Source organism: Bombus huntii, chromosome 5, assembly GCF_024542735.1.
Source record: "Bombus huntii isolate Logan2020A chromosome 5, iyBomHunt1.1, whole genome shotgun sequence".
NCBI classification, from domain to species: domain Eukaryota; kingdom Metazoa; phylum Arthropoda; class Insecta; order Hymenoptera; family Apidae; genus Bombus; species Bombus huntii.
Genome location: NC_066242.1, coordinates 5,880,637 through 5,902,365, shown reverse-complemented (window position 1 = coordinate 5,902,365; position 21,729 = coordinate 5,880,637). Strand labels below are relative to the sequence as shown.

Sequence of the window (21,729 nt, the reverse complement as noted above, 5' to 3'; positions counted from 1 at the left end):
TAATTTTCGTTTATATTTCTTAATACTTATCTTGATATCAGACATAAATATATAAACATATCTCCACGTTAGACTTCATCCAATTGTCAGCCGAAGAAACATTATTTTCTATAATATCATTCTTTTACATTCATCTTATGTGTATTATATTTTAATTACAGTACGAATCTATATATACATTATATATATATATATAAATTATGTGCCGAGTCGTTTAAAATTAATTTCACGTTTTAGTTAACTACCTCACTAACTATCCTATTAACTTACTCAATTAATTGCTTAGTCGATTATTCTCGATTTAAAGCTCACCGTGCAGTGCGAGTAACACGTAAAAAAACTTTTCTGACCCATTGTATGTATGTACATAGCCATGAACGGCGTTTTTTCATCCCCCATTCTCACACGAGCGAGGGAGTCGGCTCGGGGGAAGAAGCACTTGTGAGCTATGCGGAAGTGTAACGTCACGAGTTCGCACGAAGTGAAAAGTGTCTAGTTCTCATTCTCTTTATTGCTGTCTCGGTTTTGTTCCATCGCTCGTTCTATTCTCTTTCCTTCTCTCTTGTGTTTCTTTCTATTTAATAGCCACTTTGAGCTCTCGCGCGACTCGTCGCAAAAGCTGTTACGTGATTAGTAGCGGATCAACGTTTCATATCCTGAGAATTATACGTTTGCAGAATACATCGAAGGATGGATGGCTTAAGCAATTCACTGTATATTCGATTTGATGAACGTCTATATTAGTTTTTTTAAATTATCCAGATCTTTTTTCTAAATTTAAAGCGGGAAAGAATGCGTGTAGCGTGGGAATCAGATTAAAAGAGAATATTAGCGTTGAGATGTTTCTTACATATAGAGTGTTGAGGATATTAATTCTCAACGTAAATTGACAAGTTGTGGATTATAAATTTCTTCTTTACAATTTGGCAATTCTCTATTAAATATTACAGTCACAAAACTTGCAACATTTAAAACTATCTTATAAAATACTATTTTTTATTATTTCTAAACTTGTTACTATTATCTCAAGGTATTTAATTTGCAAAAATTACATCATTAATACTCCTATCGTATGAGAAAATCCACATAATTCGTATGGAAATATAAGTCACGAGATCGTAACAAACGGTAACAAACGTACATAGATATGCCACAATTTAGTTTTAGTAGAAGCGAAACGAGTCATTAAAAGCCAGAAGATCGCTAGATAAGTGAGTTATTATATCTGTAACGTTGACGGATATCTTTATTACCAGAGGAAAATGTCTTGAAACGGTGCACATTGCGCTTATCTAATATTAATTGAAACCAATGACGTGCAAACAAAGATCGCTGGCTGTGCGATCTACGTCCGCGTCACCCTAATTAGTTCTGCAACCGTACAATTACGTAAAGACTCGAGTAACTTATCTCACTCTTCAGTTCGTTCTATCCTTTTCCCCTCGTAGAGTCACGCGAGGAGATGAAAAATTGCGCGGAATGCAGATATGTCCCTACGGTTGCAAACGATATCACGCGCGATCGCGATACGACGATTGTCACCCGGATGTCCCACGCATGCAAAACAGTCGCAATTAAGCCGGCACGATTTGCATACGTGTATTGTTATGCTGGCCAAGGGGCGGACAATGGGAAAAGAGAAACGTAGAAGAAGGAGAATAGAGAAATTACGGTATGCCAGAGATAAAATGTCACTCGATGTGCAGACATTAATTATGAATTCATGATAATTGGACGCCGTTCTTTCCACGCTACGCGAGAAAAAGTAATACCTGCTATCTGTTGTATAAAATGATATAACAGATTTGTTGTTTAATTTAGTTAATCATACTATTATCATATTTTAAAACAGGCTAGTGATATAATTTTAATAATTGAAAACGAAATTGTAATCTTACATATCACAATTAAATTGCTTGTCCCTGTTTATTGGGAATATTGTTCGTGATTTATTTAGAAAATCAAAGGGCGAGTAAAAATATTTTTGTTCTTAAATAACTCAATAAAAAGAAGGAATTAGTTTTATTTGCAATAGAAGACGGATATTTACGACAATGAATCAAATCGCTTCATCCTATTTAATGTGAATATCATTCGCGATTTACATTTAGGAAATTGAAGTTCAATAAGAATAGTTTTATTCATTCATTTGCACGTAGAAAATCGGAGACTAAATAAAAGTATCTTTGTCGTTTTTTAAACCAACAAGAAGAAGAGTGAATTTTACTTGCAAGGAACGTATTTAATGATTGCTCAATGTAAACACGATCTATCCGCATTTAGAAAATCGAATACTAAGGAAAAATATTCTTGTTCCTTTATAAGTGAACAAAACGAAAAATGAATTTTATCAGTGGAAGGAATACTACATTTATAATAATCGTGAATTTCATAGACATTTTATTGCAATATTCCGGTAACAGCAGTCTAGACAGAACTCTATTTGGTGTTTCTATAGGGCGTAAAAATATGTCATAGCTCGTTTCTTTACCATAGAAGAAGTTCTCTCAAATCTCGCGAGAGTCGCAGCGAAGAACCAGTATTACTTGCAAAGTAAAATTTACTAGAACATCGAAAAGTTCCAAGTTTTCTCATTTGTGGTGCTTTGTTTTATGATTCTTACGTGAGAGGCGACCGACACGAGCTGTAAAGTGGCAAAGAATGATGTTAAAAGCATATACTCGTATCTTTTTATTACCACCATCTTCGATTGATGTACCCCTAAGAAAGTTAAGCTGAGACCGCTTTATCGTCTCCATCGTGTTATGGATTGTGTCTTTTCTTCAATATAGCAGACTTAATTTTTTACTTGCTTCAGAGTACTTACGCTATAAAATATCGCGGCTATGCATTTATGATTCGAATTACCATCAATAATTCTATACGATACTCAAAATCTTTTATGATCCTGCGTATTTCATATGCATCAAGGGAATAAATAAAGTTTCTAATTACAAGAAATATTCCGAACAAGTACAGTTTGGTTTTTTATTTATGGCTTTGTCAAATAACAAACAACAAAAAGAAATTGGGCAATCTTTCTTAATTCTTTCTTAATTTAATTACTCTACATTTAGACTGAATTAAATATTTTAAACTATTATGTATTAACGTATCTATTAACGTAAAACATGACTGCAATTTTATTGTAATATCGTGTATTGTTGTAACATCTGATTATAATAGATAGATAGTTGAGAATGCATTGACTAATATTTATCATTCTTACTTGTTTGAGAAGAAAAACGTGACCAATTGATTCATTCTCAATTAATAACAACGTAAAAGTGCTGAATTTGTTACAAACAGTATCACAAATGGTACATTTAGAAAGTTTAAAATGTAATCCACAACATTTACGATATCGATTTATAATTTTAAGTTCTAAAATACAACATAATGGATTTTTTTTATTTCCGTGCTTGATAAAATATAAAATAATTCCTTCTATTCATATAATGCGTTCATTGACGCTTCACGAATAATATTATATACACTATTCGGTATATACACTATTGATAGTGCAATTTTATATTCGACAAATTATTAATCAGCTAAGCGATTAATGCATTTGTTCTCGATATAGCTTATACTATTAGTGGCAATTAATTAAAACAAAAATTTTACCGGCACTCGAAACAAATTCGGCTGTAAGAGGATTAATAAGATTATACGACTGAACAATATTACGTAACAGTATTACATCGTATTTTCTGGAAAGTAATTACAATGAGAATAAAAATGAATGGTTTGCTAGAGCGTCACCAACGATAACAGAACTGTGAATCGCACTCGGTAAAATCGCGTTACCGTGGCCGCTCCATAATGGTATGCAAGTCGATTTTTCTTTTTTCTAGTGGAATTCCACTTGATTGCAGCCGGTGATTCAATTGCGCGTTGAGAAATACAAGCAGAACGTGCCGTCGCGTTAAAAGTATACAAACTCAAGTGCTTGGAATTACCATCTCAAATTATATCAATATTATTACCTTTACAATAGCAAAGAACTGAATGGAAGCGAAAGATGCTTAACTTTGAAAGATAAGAGACTATGCAGAAAACGAGGATTTCCAAGACGAAGGTGTTACAACTTATAAATCTTCATTTTATCGCGAGCAGATTACGAACGTTTATTTACGAATGAATTTCTGAAAAATTGAGAAATGTAAAAACGCGTTTCTATTGCAGAGATAGTATTCGTTATAATTAGTAGGTGACATAAATTTGTATTTCATTTCTTTAGCTGTATTCAAATCCGTAATCTAGCGTAGAAATTATGAATTAGTGATTTTACGGAGAGAAGACGGAGAAGTTTTATCGAAACTATTCGCCCCTTTTTGAAGTTTTATTTCGTAAATAAGAGATCCTGCTTTCGCGAGGGGCATTGTTTGTCGAAAAAAGAAGTTCTCTTGGTATATTGGAAGTTTTGTCACAATTTATTACTGAACGTCAAGTTCAATTTTCTGTATGACCATCTTTCTGATTGATGAAAAATTCGTACAGCAGACTCGAGGATGGTTAGTATCTTTCCAAGTGTGTGATCAAATTTTCACAAAAGTGTTTTATTTCTTAGAAATTCATAAACTTATCTTCTTGAAAATTGTAAATGAAAAATTTGTATAAGATTGGAAGAGGTGTTCTGAATCTGGAGATATTATAGAGAAAAATGAAAAACTTGCTAGATGATCGATATTATGATATACGCAATATAATTCATGACTACAGATAGTAGGAGAAATGTGAAACTTTATGCTATTATAAAACAAATAAACGATTATATTATTATTAAAATAAATAATCACATGAAGTTGTCACCCATTTTCTTAAATATTTGTATATTAAATATTTTCGTATTGTATACTAAAATATTGTATAACGATGTTTATGTTTGCTTTTCTTATCCTTGCAGAACAAGGACAAACTACGAGCAAGAAGAAAACAACATTTTCGCGACTACTTCGAGGACTAAAGACGCACAGGAAGGAGAAACAAGCACAAGCTCAAGGTTCCCCGAGGCATGGACGCGCAAGAATAGGAGTACCACAAAGAGTAAGTGTGTATCTATGTAGAGAACCATAATCCCACTTCACGGCTAGGGATGCACAGGAGCAGCTATTTACTACTGTCGATTCAGATTTCCTGCGTATTCTTCACCTAACTACAATTTCACCCTTTGTTCGCAATTTAAACTTCGTTACCTTGCTGTATATGCCAGATTTGTAATTTCACTGAAAATGTTCAACAAATAATAGGGTTCAGAAAAATATTCATGCCTTTCTAGCTGAATAATTAATTTTTAAATTACTCTAAATATTAACAAATTTTGTTTCATCTAAGAGAAATATATTATTCTTTTTCTTAACTGAAATGATATAAATGCATATACAGGGTGGTTGGTAACTGGTGGTACAAGCGGAAAGGAGGTGATTCTACGCGAAAAAAGAAGTCGAAAATATAGAATAAAAATTTTTTATTTTTTTTTTTAAATTTTTCCATCGAGACAACGATCTACAGTGAGATCCGTTATAACGTACCGCACGCGTACCGAGCGAAAATTCAAAATCGATTTTCTCGAAAACAAAGCCTCAACGAAAAATTTTTATTCTATATTTTCGACTTCTTTTTTTCGCGTAGAATCACCCCCTTTCCGCTTGTACCACTAATTACCAATCACCCTGTATATAAATTTTTTGTTTTCATATAAATTATAATTGATTGGACTTAAGTATAATTGATATGCATGTTTATGAATGTATCTTCTTAATCCTACTCTATCTTACTCTTTAAGTTTTCTTATAACAAAATTATTATATTTTCATATTTCCAGTGTTCTCTATTATATACTTGTTACCATTTCTGTGCATAATAAAATTTGCATAGTAAAATGAATCGATCATTGAAAGAATCATCTAAAAATGTCTAACATAATCATAGAAGATTAATAATAATGATATAGTATTAAGAATCATGATCACGTGAATACTCCTTCCCATTTATTCTTTTCTATGATTAAATATATTAAATATTAGTAAAATATTTTTAAAAGCAATGAAGTTTTATAAGAAATGTAATACACTTGAAAATAAATGAATATCAACTAAGAAAGCTTACTTAACAGGTAATTCCGATCATTTTTTAACAATAAAATTATATTATACTTTAAATCAAGTCTTTATCAGATAGTTACTTTATTAAAAATTGAAAACAACTATTAAAATATCACTTAAATATTTTATTGGTGTATACGAATCGTATTACATATTTAAAAAAAAATTTTCTTTTTTGATGCTCACCACCGAATTTTGATCGTTAGTTTCGTTTAAAGCGATAGCTTGCATGAAGTACGTAAAATTTCCTCGCGAAAATTTTGTTTTTTATTTTCATTTTCTTTTTTTTCTTTTCTTCTGTTAAACTAGTATTTGTAATTCTACCTACGAAGCCGTGGCAGAGAAACACGGAGCACGACCTGTCGACTCTCTTTTAATTTTATTTCACGGGTAACTTATATTTACGCAGCCGTAAAATCGAATTCATATATCTATCCTAACTGCAATGCGTCGGAACCTCCTCACTGAAACTGAAATGTTACCTCTCGACTATTTAAAATCATTTTACCAATTTATCTTTGTCCGAAGAATATTGCTTATTATTACTTACTATTATATATAGATATGTGTGTATGTTGGTGTCATTGATTATTCTCATCGTGGTTACTAATAACCTTGGAAAGTGTATGTGATTTTAAATTCGTCATAAAAAAAAAAGAGAAAAACGCTTGTATATACTAGATTCGATTTTTTACTTTACACAACAGGGACCACAACTCGCATTTTTTGAAAAACAGAATACCTACACCGACACGAATATCATATGAAGTTTCTGGAACAGGAATATCGACAACTGATATCAATACACTGAAACACGATATATGACGATATTCTCGGCATTGCACGTCAAGCTAATGACATTTAGTTGTATTTTCTTTTTTTTTTTTTTTTTTTTGTTTGGTACACGGTTATTGATGCTGAGATAACCGTAAATTGATCAAGTTAACAGATAATCGCTAGATCGGATGTCAGGTAGTTGACGTGGAAGAGCTTCGTATAGTTGAAAGGACTTGTGTGTTCATGTTAATGCCATGATACGAGGATAAATATAGCGTGTAACACTGTAAAGCTGTAATTATGATATTCTGATCTTGGTTTCTAATTTATACCCTTTGAAAAGTTAAAACAGAAACTTTCAACTCTTATTATCCAATCAATGAGAACCTTCGTAATATTGTAGATTCTAGGATATAGTTTCTGCTATCGGTGTTTGATAAATGTATAGAAACAAGGACAAAACGTGTCAACTTATGTCAATGGTACTTAAATGACAATGTCCATAATTTATATGAGTTATCATTTCATAAAGTTGTCAATATATCTACTGATAATAACTGCTTTATACCAAACTACATTAATATACAACCTGTGGATCGTATTACATATTAAATTATATAATATCCTTCCACAAACAAAAAAAAATATTAAAAATATATGAAAATATCAAAATTCTTGTAATCTTTTATTTACAAAGCAGAGAGATTAATTCTTTACAACTTATAAATAAATATTTGGTCTAATGTTGTAATAGATTAGAAGATAAGAAATTTAGTGGATATATGGGTTGATTGTATTATATATTTTGGAAGTAATTTGAAAGACTTTATTTTAAAGAATACTATATTTTGTACACGAAAAGCGTTAAACGTTTTATCGGGGCAACCAGTAATTTTCATCGTCATCCCTTTCATTAATCAAACGTCGGAAAATTACTGTGCAAGTAATTTTCCTCCCGTGCTGAAACTTGTAATTTTTTGATTCACTTTCAGAACCGATTGCCTCTACAATTAAAGCCTACGCCTGCGCGATGTAGTTATTCTCTTTCTGTCGTATCCTTTCCGCTCTCTACTTTGACCAATTTTCAGTTATTTACTTCTCTTCTCTTCTAGATTCTACGATTATTTTCTTCCATATTATTAAAATCAGTACAAATGCTGAATATTCTATTAAGATAAGGATTCAAAGAAGATTAGTTCAGAATTATTTCAAGAGCAGAATGAAATCCCTGTAAAATTTAATATTCCTATAAATTGTTATATTATTTTGTGATTGTTTAAAGTACACGTATAGTTTTGTTATGTATGATAATTTCATTCATCAAATTCTCTCCGTTTACAAAATGTGATTAAAAGCCGATGTCAACGTCAGACGAGAGAATTATGCACTAGCACATGGCAGAACCGAATATTCGTTCCTTCCGGTTCATTGATAAAGAGATCGGTGCCCATCAACGGAGTGAGTCAGCTCCGAAGCCTCAGAGAATTAAAAATTTCCAAGATTTCCCATGTGCCGTCGATTTACTAAATTCTTCGACGCTGACAATTTAGACTCTTGAGAATACAATTCATCAATACGACGCTGACATTTAGTTTTATTTAATACCTTTTAAATTATGCTTCTTCAAAAGATTATATAAAATCTTTTCTTTTTCTAAGTATAAGTTGGTTTAAATGAAGCATTAAATATACTTACGTAATTCTTTTATGGTTCTAAAATTTTATTATGAAAGTTTTATTAGGGAGGTAATAAAATTAACATAGTTAAAATAGTAAATGAAGTTCCAATCATAATCTTTTTTCATAAATAGATAACCGAACATAAAAAATTACAATAGAATAATATATGCTTGAAACTGCATGATATTGTATTACATATGAAATTCCATGCGCGCTCTTCGCCAGAATCGCAAACTGGGTCAAAGAACTGGAAAAAATGGGAATCGTATTACTCAAACGGCTATAAAACTTGTCTATTTCGTTCTTTATACTTTATTCGAGCGTTACTAGCATTGTTCCCATTTCTCTCTAAACGGTTGAATTAAATAGTGCACTGTTATACAATACTAGTAGATTTTACTGTATGTTCTTAATAATTTATCTTCAACTATGTATGTACAAATAGAGAATTTTCATTAAAAGCTTCGAAATATTTTTTCCAGCAATAAAGTTAACACTACTTTAGGAAACAATTTTGGAAATTAATTGCTATGTGGATATAATTAATTGGAATTAAGGAAACGTATTCTATATTTAAATTTTGACGCGCTATAATTAGTTATTATATGTGTATTACTATAGTTAGACAATAATGTCAACCAAATAGCTGCTGTGTTTTTTCTAATAGACTGTCATTCCTTTTTCAAAATACCCCATGATACTAGGATTAAGGAGAATTACTATTGGATCTTTCAAATAATGTGCAAAATTTTCGTTTAAAATGTTGTTAAATCGTTAATCTGTTGAAGGACTATTGGTATACACCTTAGTTCTCATTACTAACACTAAAGAAAATAATCCAATAGCATGGAATTATTTTATTAAAGTCAAAATTCACTGACATGAATATCTCACGAAATAACAATCTTGTGTTTTCACGCGAGTAAATTATCTTAAATTACAAAGAACAAGGTTCTTCCAGCTGATATGATATGAAACCAAATATTAACCAAGTTTCAAATAATTCCAAATTTCAAAAAATCTTAGACTCTTCAAAACTCAAAATTTAGTTCTGATAAATTCTAATAACTAACTAGCTTTAAAACTGTATGCTTTTGCCGAAGAATTTGTGGGACATTTTTTTGTCAATATCTCTCTGTAAGTAGGCTCCTATTATCCAGGAAGCAAAGTACGACAGGTACATCGTGTGGTTCACATACAAAGATCGCTCGCACACCTCCTAGCGAGCACTCAAAGACATTCCTCTCGCTTTGACCTTGGTACAAAGTATCACGAACCATGATAGTACTTGGAATGAAATTTCCTCGAGAGCCCTCGATAAAGCACTTGTACGCGAACAGAGGCTCGTTTTGGACTCTCAGCTCCAAAACCACTGACCATCGTACGATCAGCAGACTACTCTACACTAGGCCACAAATTCCACGACTTAGCACAGTGAAGAACTTGTCTATGATGATTATGCATTACCGCAAAGATTGAATCATGCTCGGATGATAAAAGGAATCACGATATAAGCCGCGGCGGGGATGTGGTTTCTATCAGATGGCCAAAGGAGACGGCGCATTAGAGTTGATCATACCATTTCTCCATCGTAGAAGCACTTTATCGTTTAATTCATCTACTATCTACTTCCTTTTGAATTTATTTTACATTTTTGTTTATCTTTACATTACTTTTGTATTTTACCGAGTATAGTTTAGACGTAGTTATGTCTGAGCGTTTATTATTTTGCATTTTTATTAATTTGCCATAAAGTAGAATGAAAGACAGAGGAAGATTATAAATCTAATTATATAGGATTAATGTTGATTAAACGTGATTGCCTCTAATTTAACAAAAAATTTCATTAAACGAATAATGAGCTATAATTTCCTTTTTGATCTTATATTGTATATAGCATATTGAATTTTCAGTTAGTACGTGTATGTGTTCGTCATTATTAAAGCAGTTCAAACTTAATTTTAAAATTCAGACATCGTGCAACTATCATAAATTGATCATCAAAATCAATTGAATGAAATTGGAGATACATTGAATAAAATTGAATGAAAAGTTAATAGAAGAAAGAAAATAAAACATTATCACGTATTATATTTTAATCTTGCATTCATTTCACAAGAGTAAACTTCACAATTTTTTAAATTAAAAATATTTCTATAGTATAGAGTGCAGAATATTATAACGTATTTGTTACATAAAACTCATTCGAAACATTTTTTAGTATTTTAAAAATTACTTTCGTATCATAGAGCACTTCTTATCTACTAAAGCAAAACCTCGTCTTAAGCATTCTAATAAATAAATAAATGTATATATCTTATATATATTAAATGTAGCTTTCAGCTTGTTTTATACATTTATACAGTCTGCATTATTATCATAAATAGCATATAGACAGGACAACCACAACCCGTGTATGAATTCGCTATCGTAACCACAGTCCACGCTACGTCTCGCTGGCTGGCAGGATGTCCTGGTAGCTGCAATGGAAGGCAACCGACGAGTTCTCGGAGGATACGTGCAGAACCGTGATTCTGACCCCAGAGCAGAATATCGTGGACTGTCAACAGTAATACGCCTGTCTCTTGTCCACGCCACTGACCACACATTGCCATTCGTCTTGTTTTGGCCTGACTGCTGCCAGTAACTCAATGGCGCATATGTAAATCCAATGATAAAATGTACATTTACTTTCATAGACATTGTAAATACGTCTATCCATTGCGGAAGATTCTCTTAACATTACTACACAGTCCCACGTAACAAAGAACGTTAATTTGATAATAAAAAATAAAATAATTTTATAAATTCTGGTCTGGTTTTAAAAAAAAGGCTAAAATCTTATGGAATTTAATATTCATAAAATTGTTTTCCTCTAAAATCCAAATGAAAATAAAGTTACTATGTTTCGACTTCTTCTTGGAAATCACTTTAATCGCATTAATTCTTGTGCTTCTTTTTAACAACTCATCCATAAAAAGGGAAATTGCAAGATTAGCCTGATGATAACAGAGGCTCTTTTAATATTTTACAGAATAATTTCAGTTGCAATTGTAAATCGTAACCGCAATAATGGTTTCTATAAATTTTTAACGCGTAACCCAAGCCGATATGGCATGGTTTTCATAAAACTTGAAACACAGGTTTACCATCGAGAAGAAAGTGCTTAATATTTTACGTCTGTGTAAAGCACTTCTGAAAGCCAGTAATATCGGGCCATTGCGAATTCGTAAAATTCTACGCAACCGTGAATTCCCCTTTGAATACTTCTAAATTTATAAGGTATTGTTGAAGTCGCAATTTGCTGTGCGAAGAATAACTTTTGTGGCAATTTTTGCTTGTTCAACGACATACAAAATCTACAGACGTAAGAAGTAAAAACAAAATCGTAGAAACTGATTAATATTTTGCAATTATGCAACATTTTATTTCATTTATATTAACTCGAAAATAATTGAAATATATTATTATAAAGATATCGATTCAGAAATATTCAGTAATATTATTCAGTAAATAAAATTAGTTTTAGCAACATGACGGTCTCATAACATCATAGCTACACTAGCGTCATGTTAATGTCAACCTGGTAATCAGAGTTTTCTATAAATAGAAAATTAAGCATTAATATGGATAAATTAATTTCAATCGTGAGTGTTTCGTCCAAGAGCTGCTAGTATGGACTCTTCAGTAAGGCTCACCTAACAGACCTATACCTTAGACACAATGAGAGAAGAGGGAAAGTGAGTGTTTCGTCTAAGATCAATTTCAATTGTTACAAATGTTATATAGTTTATTTTTAATGAAATGAAATGGTACGTAGAGGTTTTCTAAAAGAAGATATTATGTCCAAAGGAATTAACTCGTGGTTAACAGGTGAACTATCAGTGGACGATGTATATCTATTTGCCTATTTATGTGTTTGTTTACATACTTATTACTTTCACAGTTTTACTTTTCAAATACTCAAAGTTATCGACTTTTACGACAAGTATGACATAGATTATATTTTTAATGCTTTATTCTTAAGGAAATGAATCAAGTAAATCCTTTAAGAATAGAGGTAAACGCGGAATTTACAGTTGTTAAAAATACAAGCTTATTATTATTTACAGTTTGTTAAAATGTACACATGTAAGTAGCACCCTTGTGCGCACTAGCTTACCTTCAACATGAAATTAACTTTGAAAACGACGGAGCAGCTTCACCAGGGGACGTACTGTGCGGACGGAGAAGTTTTAGAAGTGGAAATTATTTCAAACTTTCGATGTCTACATTTCGCGGAGGAACATTTAAACGAAATTTAAACTATATGATTAAAGAGAAACCTCATTTTCTGATCATTAATATATATATTATATATTATATATATATATATATATATTTCGGAATTGTATAAAAATTATTTATAAATGCATTATTTACTTCATTATAAAATGAAATATATTTTTACTATGATAATTTCAATGTGTCATGCCATGTCAGATAAAATAAATGTTTTCTAAAACATGCTTTTATCAAGGAATATTTGTTTAAAGCTTGTATTAAAAAGAATAATAAAAAGATTTACATAAAAGATTGTACAAACGAAAAAATTTATGGAAGAATGTACTTAAACATAAATAAAATGCACTAGATCGCTTTATATGCTAATACTAAAGTTCGTAAGGGCGTAAAATACACTCAGTTGTTGACCTGTTACCCAAGCCATTGCATTAGAAGAATCGTTTCCGTATTCGATATCCCCGTTCAAAATACAGAGAGGGATAACTTTAAAATCCAACTAAAATGTTATTAGATTGAGTAAAAGACTTTTTGTTGCTTTCTGTCGTTTTATTGTATGTAGCATACATTCGTGTAACTGACCACAAAATAATTGAGCTTTTGCGTTTCCATAATTTTGGTTATTGTTAGTGTTTTAATTCCTTCTTTTTCAAATTTATATTAGAATTCCTGTCTAAATTCTTGGAAGTATTAGTGTGTAATTAGGAAAATTATTGAAAAGTATTACAGGCTAGTTAATAAAATGTTATACCGCTTTATAAGTTTTAAAGAAATACTGAAGTCACATATAATAAACATTTGTAAAATGTACGAGGGAAACATTGTTAATAAAATAAGCATATTATGACAATCAGATAAATCAGAGATCTCTGCTTTTTCCTCAGTTTGTTAGAAATTTTTATACCAGAGAAGAGATTTACATAAAACAGAAAAAGAGAAGGCATCATAAAGAATAAAAATATTTGCCAATGGGAAAGAAGACTATAACTTGAAAACGATGGGGATATTTTTTAATCGATATATTTAATTCGACTCAACTGTTACTTCTCATGATGATTTCATTAATTGTTAATTGTGAACCGTAGTAGCAAATCGATGAATTCGGCTTGAATCGAAGATTGCTATCATGTACATTTCATTAGTTCGTAGAACATCGTTTAACTTAGGGCAAGAGAATTTGGAATGACTATGAAGCCAGGAGGGAGCACCGAGTTCCAAACGATAGTTTGTTGAAATAACAAAACTTGGATTGATACTCGAACAGTGCTTAGACCGTCTTAAGGACCTGTTGTCGATCCCCATTGAATCGTCGCTAAATATTCCACGTGCTAAATTCCAGTTCAAGACTGTTGTAGTCCGGTGTGAAACAATCGTTAACTGAGATTGATGATTAAATTTTAGCTTATTTCTATCCTTGCATCAAATGCAGTTTATTTGCGTAGCAAATTAGTTTAGTTGTCGTAAACATTTAAAAAGTCTAGTAGCGTTTAATTAGTGTTCTGATCAATTTAAAATCAAATCAAGTTGTAAAAGTTATAAATAATTTGTCATTTCATGAAATAAAATATAATCATACGTAGTCGTACATTTAATGACATTTTGCAGTTTCATAGAATAAATTCAGTCATAAAATTTGTCACTAACTTTAGCAAGTATAACAACTTTGTTAGGAACTTCATATACTTAAGTTTTATTAATTCTTACTTTACTACCAATCTTAAATGTCTCTACTTAAACGTTTTTCGAAGACAATAGAATTAATTTCTCAATAAATAAATAAATAAATAAATATTCTTACAAAAAAATAGATTCGAAATATAGGTATTTTATGTAATATGATACTAGCACCATTCGATTGCTTGAGTGAAAATTTACACTTTTACTGATATATAAATTTGCACAGATTATGTGGATGAGAATGAAGACTGAGAAGTCAGAGGATGAAATTCAATGATTTCTATTGTTCATTGATATCATTTATTATACATCTTAATAATGGTTGAATGGGATCTCTTTATAACTGGTTTCTGACGTCCAGCTGTGCTTGACGTATTTGCATCATTTTTAAGATAAAAGTCCATCAATTTCCTCGTTAAAATTATCTGTACGTTCTTTGTATGGTATTTCCAACAAATTATCTGAGTGTAAAACTGTGTGACATCATTAAAATAAAAGCCCGTTTGTTTGTGTCTCCTTATATAAACTAATGAGAACCTTCATTGAAACGTATTTTCCATGATACTATAGCTTATGCTTTGTACTTCAACTTCTTTTCTTTGCCTTCTTGACATGTATACGCTATCTTGGCTCTCCTACGTTTCAGTTAAGTGGCCGATATGCACGAAATAGCGCCATGAGGCTGCTCCACACCAGTTGGCACTGTATCACAATTACCAGATAGTAGGAATTATTTAGCGATGTCATTCGTCCTCCCCTCCCCCTCGCTTTCTTCTTTCTTTTTCCCTCAGATATTATTTTAGGCTATTGTAGTCGTTTTACGATTTTTATTGTAGGCGTTTTAATAAAACGCATTCTTATACTACTTTTCTTGTACTCGAAAATATAACTTTATATTTGATATTAGTTAAAAGGAAAACTATAAGATTTACTCAGTCAGAAATTTTTATAAAATATTGTGTATATATATATATATATATATATATATATATATATATATATATGCGCTTATTATTCTAACGAGGAATATATTTCTTTCACAGAAGAATTCGTAAGTTGTGTTATACAATTTTATTTCAATTCTTATTTATTCTATTTGCTTTATAGAAAAAAAATCCTTTAAAAGATCACCAACAAATGATTGAAAATTATAAAAATAATTCTTCCATCCCATAAACATTAAATTCTATATTTACTTTTCTCTGCAATAATCGCTGCAAATCCCAAATCCCCAAAATACTATGTTCTATTTTGAGCTAATTGTGTAATTCATACTGATTCTATTTCCTATACTAATTCAATATCCTAAATGGCATAGTTGACAGAAATGATTAAAATTCCTTGCAAAATCAAGTTTGTCTATTCTATAAGCATACTCTGTATCCCGAATTCACTTCGATCTGCAACCATCGGTACATTCAAACCCGTAAGATACGAATCAAACAATTTCCGTCCACTGGGACTGTTTTTATCGCGAAGTTGGCATTTTCTACTCGTAAAACGAAATTGTTTAACCAAATGGTATAGCGTGGAAGCGTACAGGCAGCGAGAGTTCCATTTATCCCTTGATCAGCTCTTGAAAACACTCGATACGCATGCTCGAAACGGCTTCACGCAACAACGGCGAGATGCGCTTTACGGCCGTGGCACAATCTTGCGTTATCACTGTTATCAGTGATCCACAACTGGCCAATAAAGTGGACGAACGCGCGAATGCAGCCGTCGATTTTATCGCTCGAGAGATCGTCCTAGCGTCCTAGTGGCAGAATATGTTCCTATACCAGGTTCGCTCGTATTCCTAGGATACGATAATCACACGAATACCAGCCTCTAATATCTACGAACGACCTCGAGGCAATGCATTTCAATGCACCGACAACCTCTGCGCTTGATTCCCTGTCTGCCGACTGCTGCGCGTTTCTAAGTGATTCCGGATTGGCGAGCTAATGACTGTTTCATATTCATTGGCCGCGCACCGTTACCACCCTGCTGCGCTTACACATCGCATCCTCGTAACGCTTTATCGCTTCTGCTTCGTCTTCCTAATCTTTCACGCTGTTTCTAGACTAATCTTACATCCTCGGGATGGTTAAACTATGATATGGTTACGATCGGTTACATCAAGCCAGCTGTTGATTGCCATAATTGAACTTGTTCAAATACTATATTGCCATATGTAAATAATATACGTTGGCTTGATGAATTCAAAAGTAATATATCGAAATATATCGCGTCAAATGTTCCGTCATCGTTTCCAAGATCAAATTTCTTAAAGCCATTAATGGAAAATGTAAACATACCCTACGTCTCAGTCCATTCAATGGTTACTCCGTGGCTGTTTCTTCCCAATAATCCCAAACTACGGTATATCGAAAAATGTTGCGGAGTGCGCTAAGAGGATCCGGTGCCCTCCAGTGTTTTTTTATCGATGCACGTTGCACAGGGTCGGAAACAAAAAGAAAGAAACAGAAAAAAAAGGAAGAGACAAAAGCAAAAAAAAAAAAGAGAGACGATGGAAAGGAAAGCGACGCAACCAGACCGCGACAGCAAAAGGTGGGTGTTTCAGGTGCGATCGATATAGTACATCACCCTCGTCGTCTCTTGAACTCTTTTTCCTTTCTCTGCATCTGTCTCTCTTTCCTCTGGATCTGCGTGTCTTCGTCACCTTTTTCGAGCCTACGGAATGGCCGTTGTTCAGCCTCTCTTTTCAGCCTCGGCGTGAATCCTTCCTCCGTCCTTTCCCGTGCAGCAGCACGCCCTCTTTGTCTTCGCCTGCTGCGTCCCAATGAAAGTCTCAATGTCACGGTCCCTGTAATTTTCTTGTCTGAGCAGTAGCGCGTACAGCTGAAACCGGAGGCGTATCCAACGTGCTTTTCGAGCAGCTTCGTTTTAATTAGTAAATGTACACGACCAGATGAAACATCGATAAAGGAAAAGAAAGAAAACAAAAAAGAAGGATGATAGAAGAAAGAAACGTTAGAATTGTGCCGCCTTGTGCGTGGAGATTCGTGCTGTGTCTAGTGTCCTCGCGGTGTGCAGTTGCGCACGGTTCCACAGTATCGCACGCACGCGGCACGCAGTTCATACGACGTCGTCGTCGTTTCCACGGTGAGATTTCTCTAAAGTGGGGTTGATCGATTGCGGACTGTCTAGACGGTTCGTTTGAACGCGTTCGTGCTCTTTTCAACGCGCGTCACCGTCGAATCGCATCAGCGGAACAAATTGGTGGCCGCCGTTAAAGGCGAATTTTCCTAAATTAGTTAAGCCGGACAACAAAGCCTCCTAATGACCAGAAAACCCGTTTATGCGGCGTTTCGGTCGTTCTTCTTAATTCGGTTGCGATCATGAATATACAATGGCTGCGCGAAAGTATTTGGACCTTCTATGAATATATTATAAATTTCATTAGCGCTGTAATGGGACAGGCATGATTATCGTGATTATATTGGTAAAGTTTGAAACAGGTTTGGAAATTTGATGCGAATCTATATTTCGCAGCGATCACAAAAGTATTTGATCAATTATCAGTCAATAATAAATTTTGACCTGTCGCTGTTACTGTAGTCAATTGCTATCTTTTATTTGGCCCTTATTATTCTATCATGTAAAGTATCGTTTAGAAAGTATGTTATGGAAGCATGAGAAAATTTATAGCGTAATTTGCAAAATTTCTTTGGTAGAGATATAGTAGTGTAAAATCTCTGAGAGTTATAATATGCAGCCACTTTTAATACACAATATTTATTATATGTTTGAAGTGATTGTTCGTATTGTATACTAATTCTTTACTAAATATACGTTTGTAGTAAATATCTCGTAACTTCTAATTACATTTTCAGATTGGTTTCAAATTTTACTGATATAATTATGGCAATCATGTCTCGCCATATTGCTAATGAAATTTCAAAATGTTTTATATAACACACACGTATGTGTTTGAATTTGAAAATTCGGAAAGGTGGTCTTGAATGAACTAAGCAACTTTACTTTGACGCAGTTCTTTGTATCGATAAGAGTAAATAATTTTGAGATAAACAATCTAAGATAAATAAAACACTTTACATAAGTAAGAAATTCTTCTAGTCCGAAGAAACAAACTTAGCTAGTTTAATTTTCATTTACTCGTATTTACGAACGTAGTTTTGTTCCGTTTCACTCGGTAAAGAAATTTCCAGCAGATCCCTCTTCTTTCATGAGGTGTGTAAACGTTATGGTTGTACAAGATATTTATACAATTTGCCGGAGCAGAGACGATTTGCTTTGTTAAAAGGAAAAGTTCCGGCGGTATTCATTTCGTTGCTGGATAAAAAACGGGACTCGTTAGGACAGAATTGCTTACATAAAACTCAAGAATCTAACATTTTGAGTTACTTGGCTACGGTTACATATCTCCTTGCTGTATCTGTATAACAATTCATCTCTGCGTAGAACTTCTTCATTCTAATCTGGAGCAAACTATAGTATCGTCATAAAGTCCAACGGAGCGAAGAGACGTTTTCTCGTTCAATTTTAAACTATTTTCCAAATTTCATGAAAAAGCTTCTAAAAAGAAATAAAATTGTTATTCCTCGTTTTTTACATTTTTTCGACAAAGTTTACTCTCTAGGCGATATTATAACGAACGAGGTAGTCCTAAACAAAAAACTGTTATTTTCTATTTTTTTAATTTTTCTACCAAAGATTATCCTTTTGACGATGGTACTCAAATTTAAATGAACAAATATATACGAAAGGTATATAGAAAAGAACCGGTAATCGCAAAAAAAAAAAATGGTAGAAAAAAATCATTATTGGAAATGATAAAAATAGAAGAATAAGTAACTGAAAGAAAATCAGGCATACTGTGCTCTAATTGCGATAGTATAGACATTGTTGTCTTTGGTGCTAACATCTGCAGACAGCAGAATGGCAAGGCTAAAACGACTAACGAAAAGTGTGAGCGCTAATGACCAATATGGTTCGCCGGTCAGTTTGTTAGGACGTGTGCAAGGATAAGTGTCGATCCTTGATTACGTGTCGGAGATGGAGCACGAGCGATTGAGAAAAGTGTGGGATAAACGGTTTTTCTGCGGGGAAAATGGGCAGCGCCGATAAGCAATTTCCGTGAGAGTTGCAGAGAAATCCGAGCTTCCAATCTTTCCTATTTTCTACCACGTTCGTGGCTAAGTTTACAAGGATGCTTTTAATGAACTACTTTTAACGATTCGCGCATTGAAAACAAATAGTGTAAAAGCAAGCATTATAAATAAGTACTTTATAAGAAAATGTACATTAGATTTTAGGATTTTTAGTAAATGAAGATTCCTCTATCATTTTCTTTCTTTTTTCAAGAGAGATTGACGAAAAGGTTGGCAAATACAAATAGTTGTATATTTCGCTATTTGATCCCTTATGCTAATCATTTTCTGACACAAGTTCACTCTGGTTGATAAATCTTAGAAAACATCTTCCATTTTTCGAAATCTTATATGTATAATCTTTTTTAGTAATGTGGCTGACGATTTCGAATTGAATTGATCGGCTGAATTTCGATCGACTCGATAAACGTGCTGAAATCCGTAAAATGGTGCCGATTGTCAAACAACGAGGTTGTTAAGCTTCTGACATGCCGCAAGCCGAAAAGAGAAAGATACAGTTCGTAGGGATTATAAACAAAGCACGACAGTAGGGAAAAAATCACCCGAGCGAATATCCTGTTTCTTGTTCGTATTTTTGGTTCCTGCTCAGCCCCCTGTGGTCATATCGTAGTGATCCATGGTTTAAAACCGCCCCAAAGTCACGCACGTAAACCTTACTCGAGAAATGCTCTTTAAAATCTCTGCGATGGAAACCGCATGAAAATCCGTCCAGTGGTTCTCGTGATTAGCCCGAATACACAGATGCTTACCGAGAGCTTTATTTTACAGTATGTATAAAAGATAGATGAAGTTTTGATATTTGTTGTAAATTATAAATTTTAAATTACACGCATTTTTCTAAATAAAATTCTTAATACTTCACTTTTATCGCATAGAATGTTATATTAAATGAGTTCTTACAGTATAATCCATCCATGATTTTTTCCAATTATTTATATATATTTTTCATATGTTGTTTTTTTATCGCTATTACTATGTTTATTATCTACACGTATAAATATAATAAAAAACGTGAAAACCACCGTGATCACGCGGATGTATATTTACACATGCAAAATTCAGCGTCGGTATTCGTTAGTAAGATGACCAAGAACAGCTAAAGGAGAGTCTAAGAAAGAAGAGGGTAGTTTGGTTTCTTTAGTGGCGAGTGCCGTCCGATGGAAGCTTTGAGTTTCACAATAGGTCGGCTTCTTACCATGACAAGACGCCGGGCCGCACTTTCGAGTCTGCTTAATTAAACAAGATATCAGTGCTAGCCTTCAGGGCCTCTGGCGAAGGTCCTTTTCAATCCTTTCGTTTCCTTCCCCTTTTTCTCGCCCTTTTTCTTGCGCTACCCCTTGCTTTCTGCCACTCTTCTCTATCGAACTCTTCAACCCGAACTCTCAGCCAGCTCTTTCCACGTGTTCGTTTCCTTAATGACGACTTCTTTCTTTTCCTTCAATATTTTTCTCTCTATTCCCTTCCCTTTTTTTTCGTTCGCTTTAAGCTCGATTTTAATTTTTGTTTGCGCTCTTCTTCCAACTTGGCGTAGTTTTCGTTATGTTTATCTCTTTCCTTTTACTTACGTTTATATTAATTTTACTATGAATTCGTACCGATGATATTTTATGCAGTTGTCTTCTATCAGTGTTTCTACATATTCAATAATTTTTATTTATTTTTGCACTTAGTAATACAATTCATTGTGTGAAATGTATGAATCACGATGTTTAATTACGTGCGTATCATAAATATGCGATACAAATTAGAATATTGGATTATTGGACGTGAAACATTTTAAGTGTATTTGTTGTGGCACGAAATAACAATCGTTTCAAATCAGCAACCATTTGGGAGCAGTTGCGACCTTCGAATAAAGTTGATCATTTTATTGTGAATTAAAATGACCGGTGCTGCGCAACTTATTAAGTACTAATAATAAGTTACATGATGTGAATTTATTAAGAAATATTTATGGAGCTCCGTTCGTTTCTCTGAAAATATCTTATGTCTTATGTCAATGTTAGTGTATTTATGTCGGTGAGTTTGTGCTGTCATAGTTTTTTGTTCGATGTATTTGCGAGGGTGCAA

The 21,729-nt window shown here is 33.0% G+C and overlaps 1 protein-coding gene across 2 annotated transcripts in view; it reads left to right on the top strand.

The window, feature by feature from the left end:
* Positions 1-21,729, top strand: part of LOC126865483 (SAM and SH3 domain-containing protein 1-like) — a 372,452-nt gene that overhangs the window by 316,103 nt on the left and 34,620 nt on the right. For both annotated transcript variants that reach the window (XM_050618046.1, XM_050618045.1), the window contains exon 5: positions 4,910-5,049. In XM_050618046.1, coding sequence (XP_050474003.1) covers positions 4,910-5,049 — 140 coding nt within the window. The remainder of the gene's footprint in view (positions 1-4,909; positions 5,050-21,729) is intronic.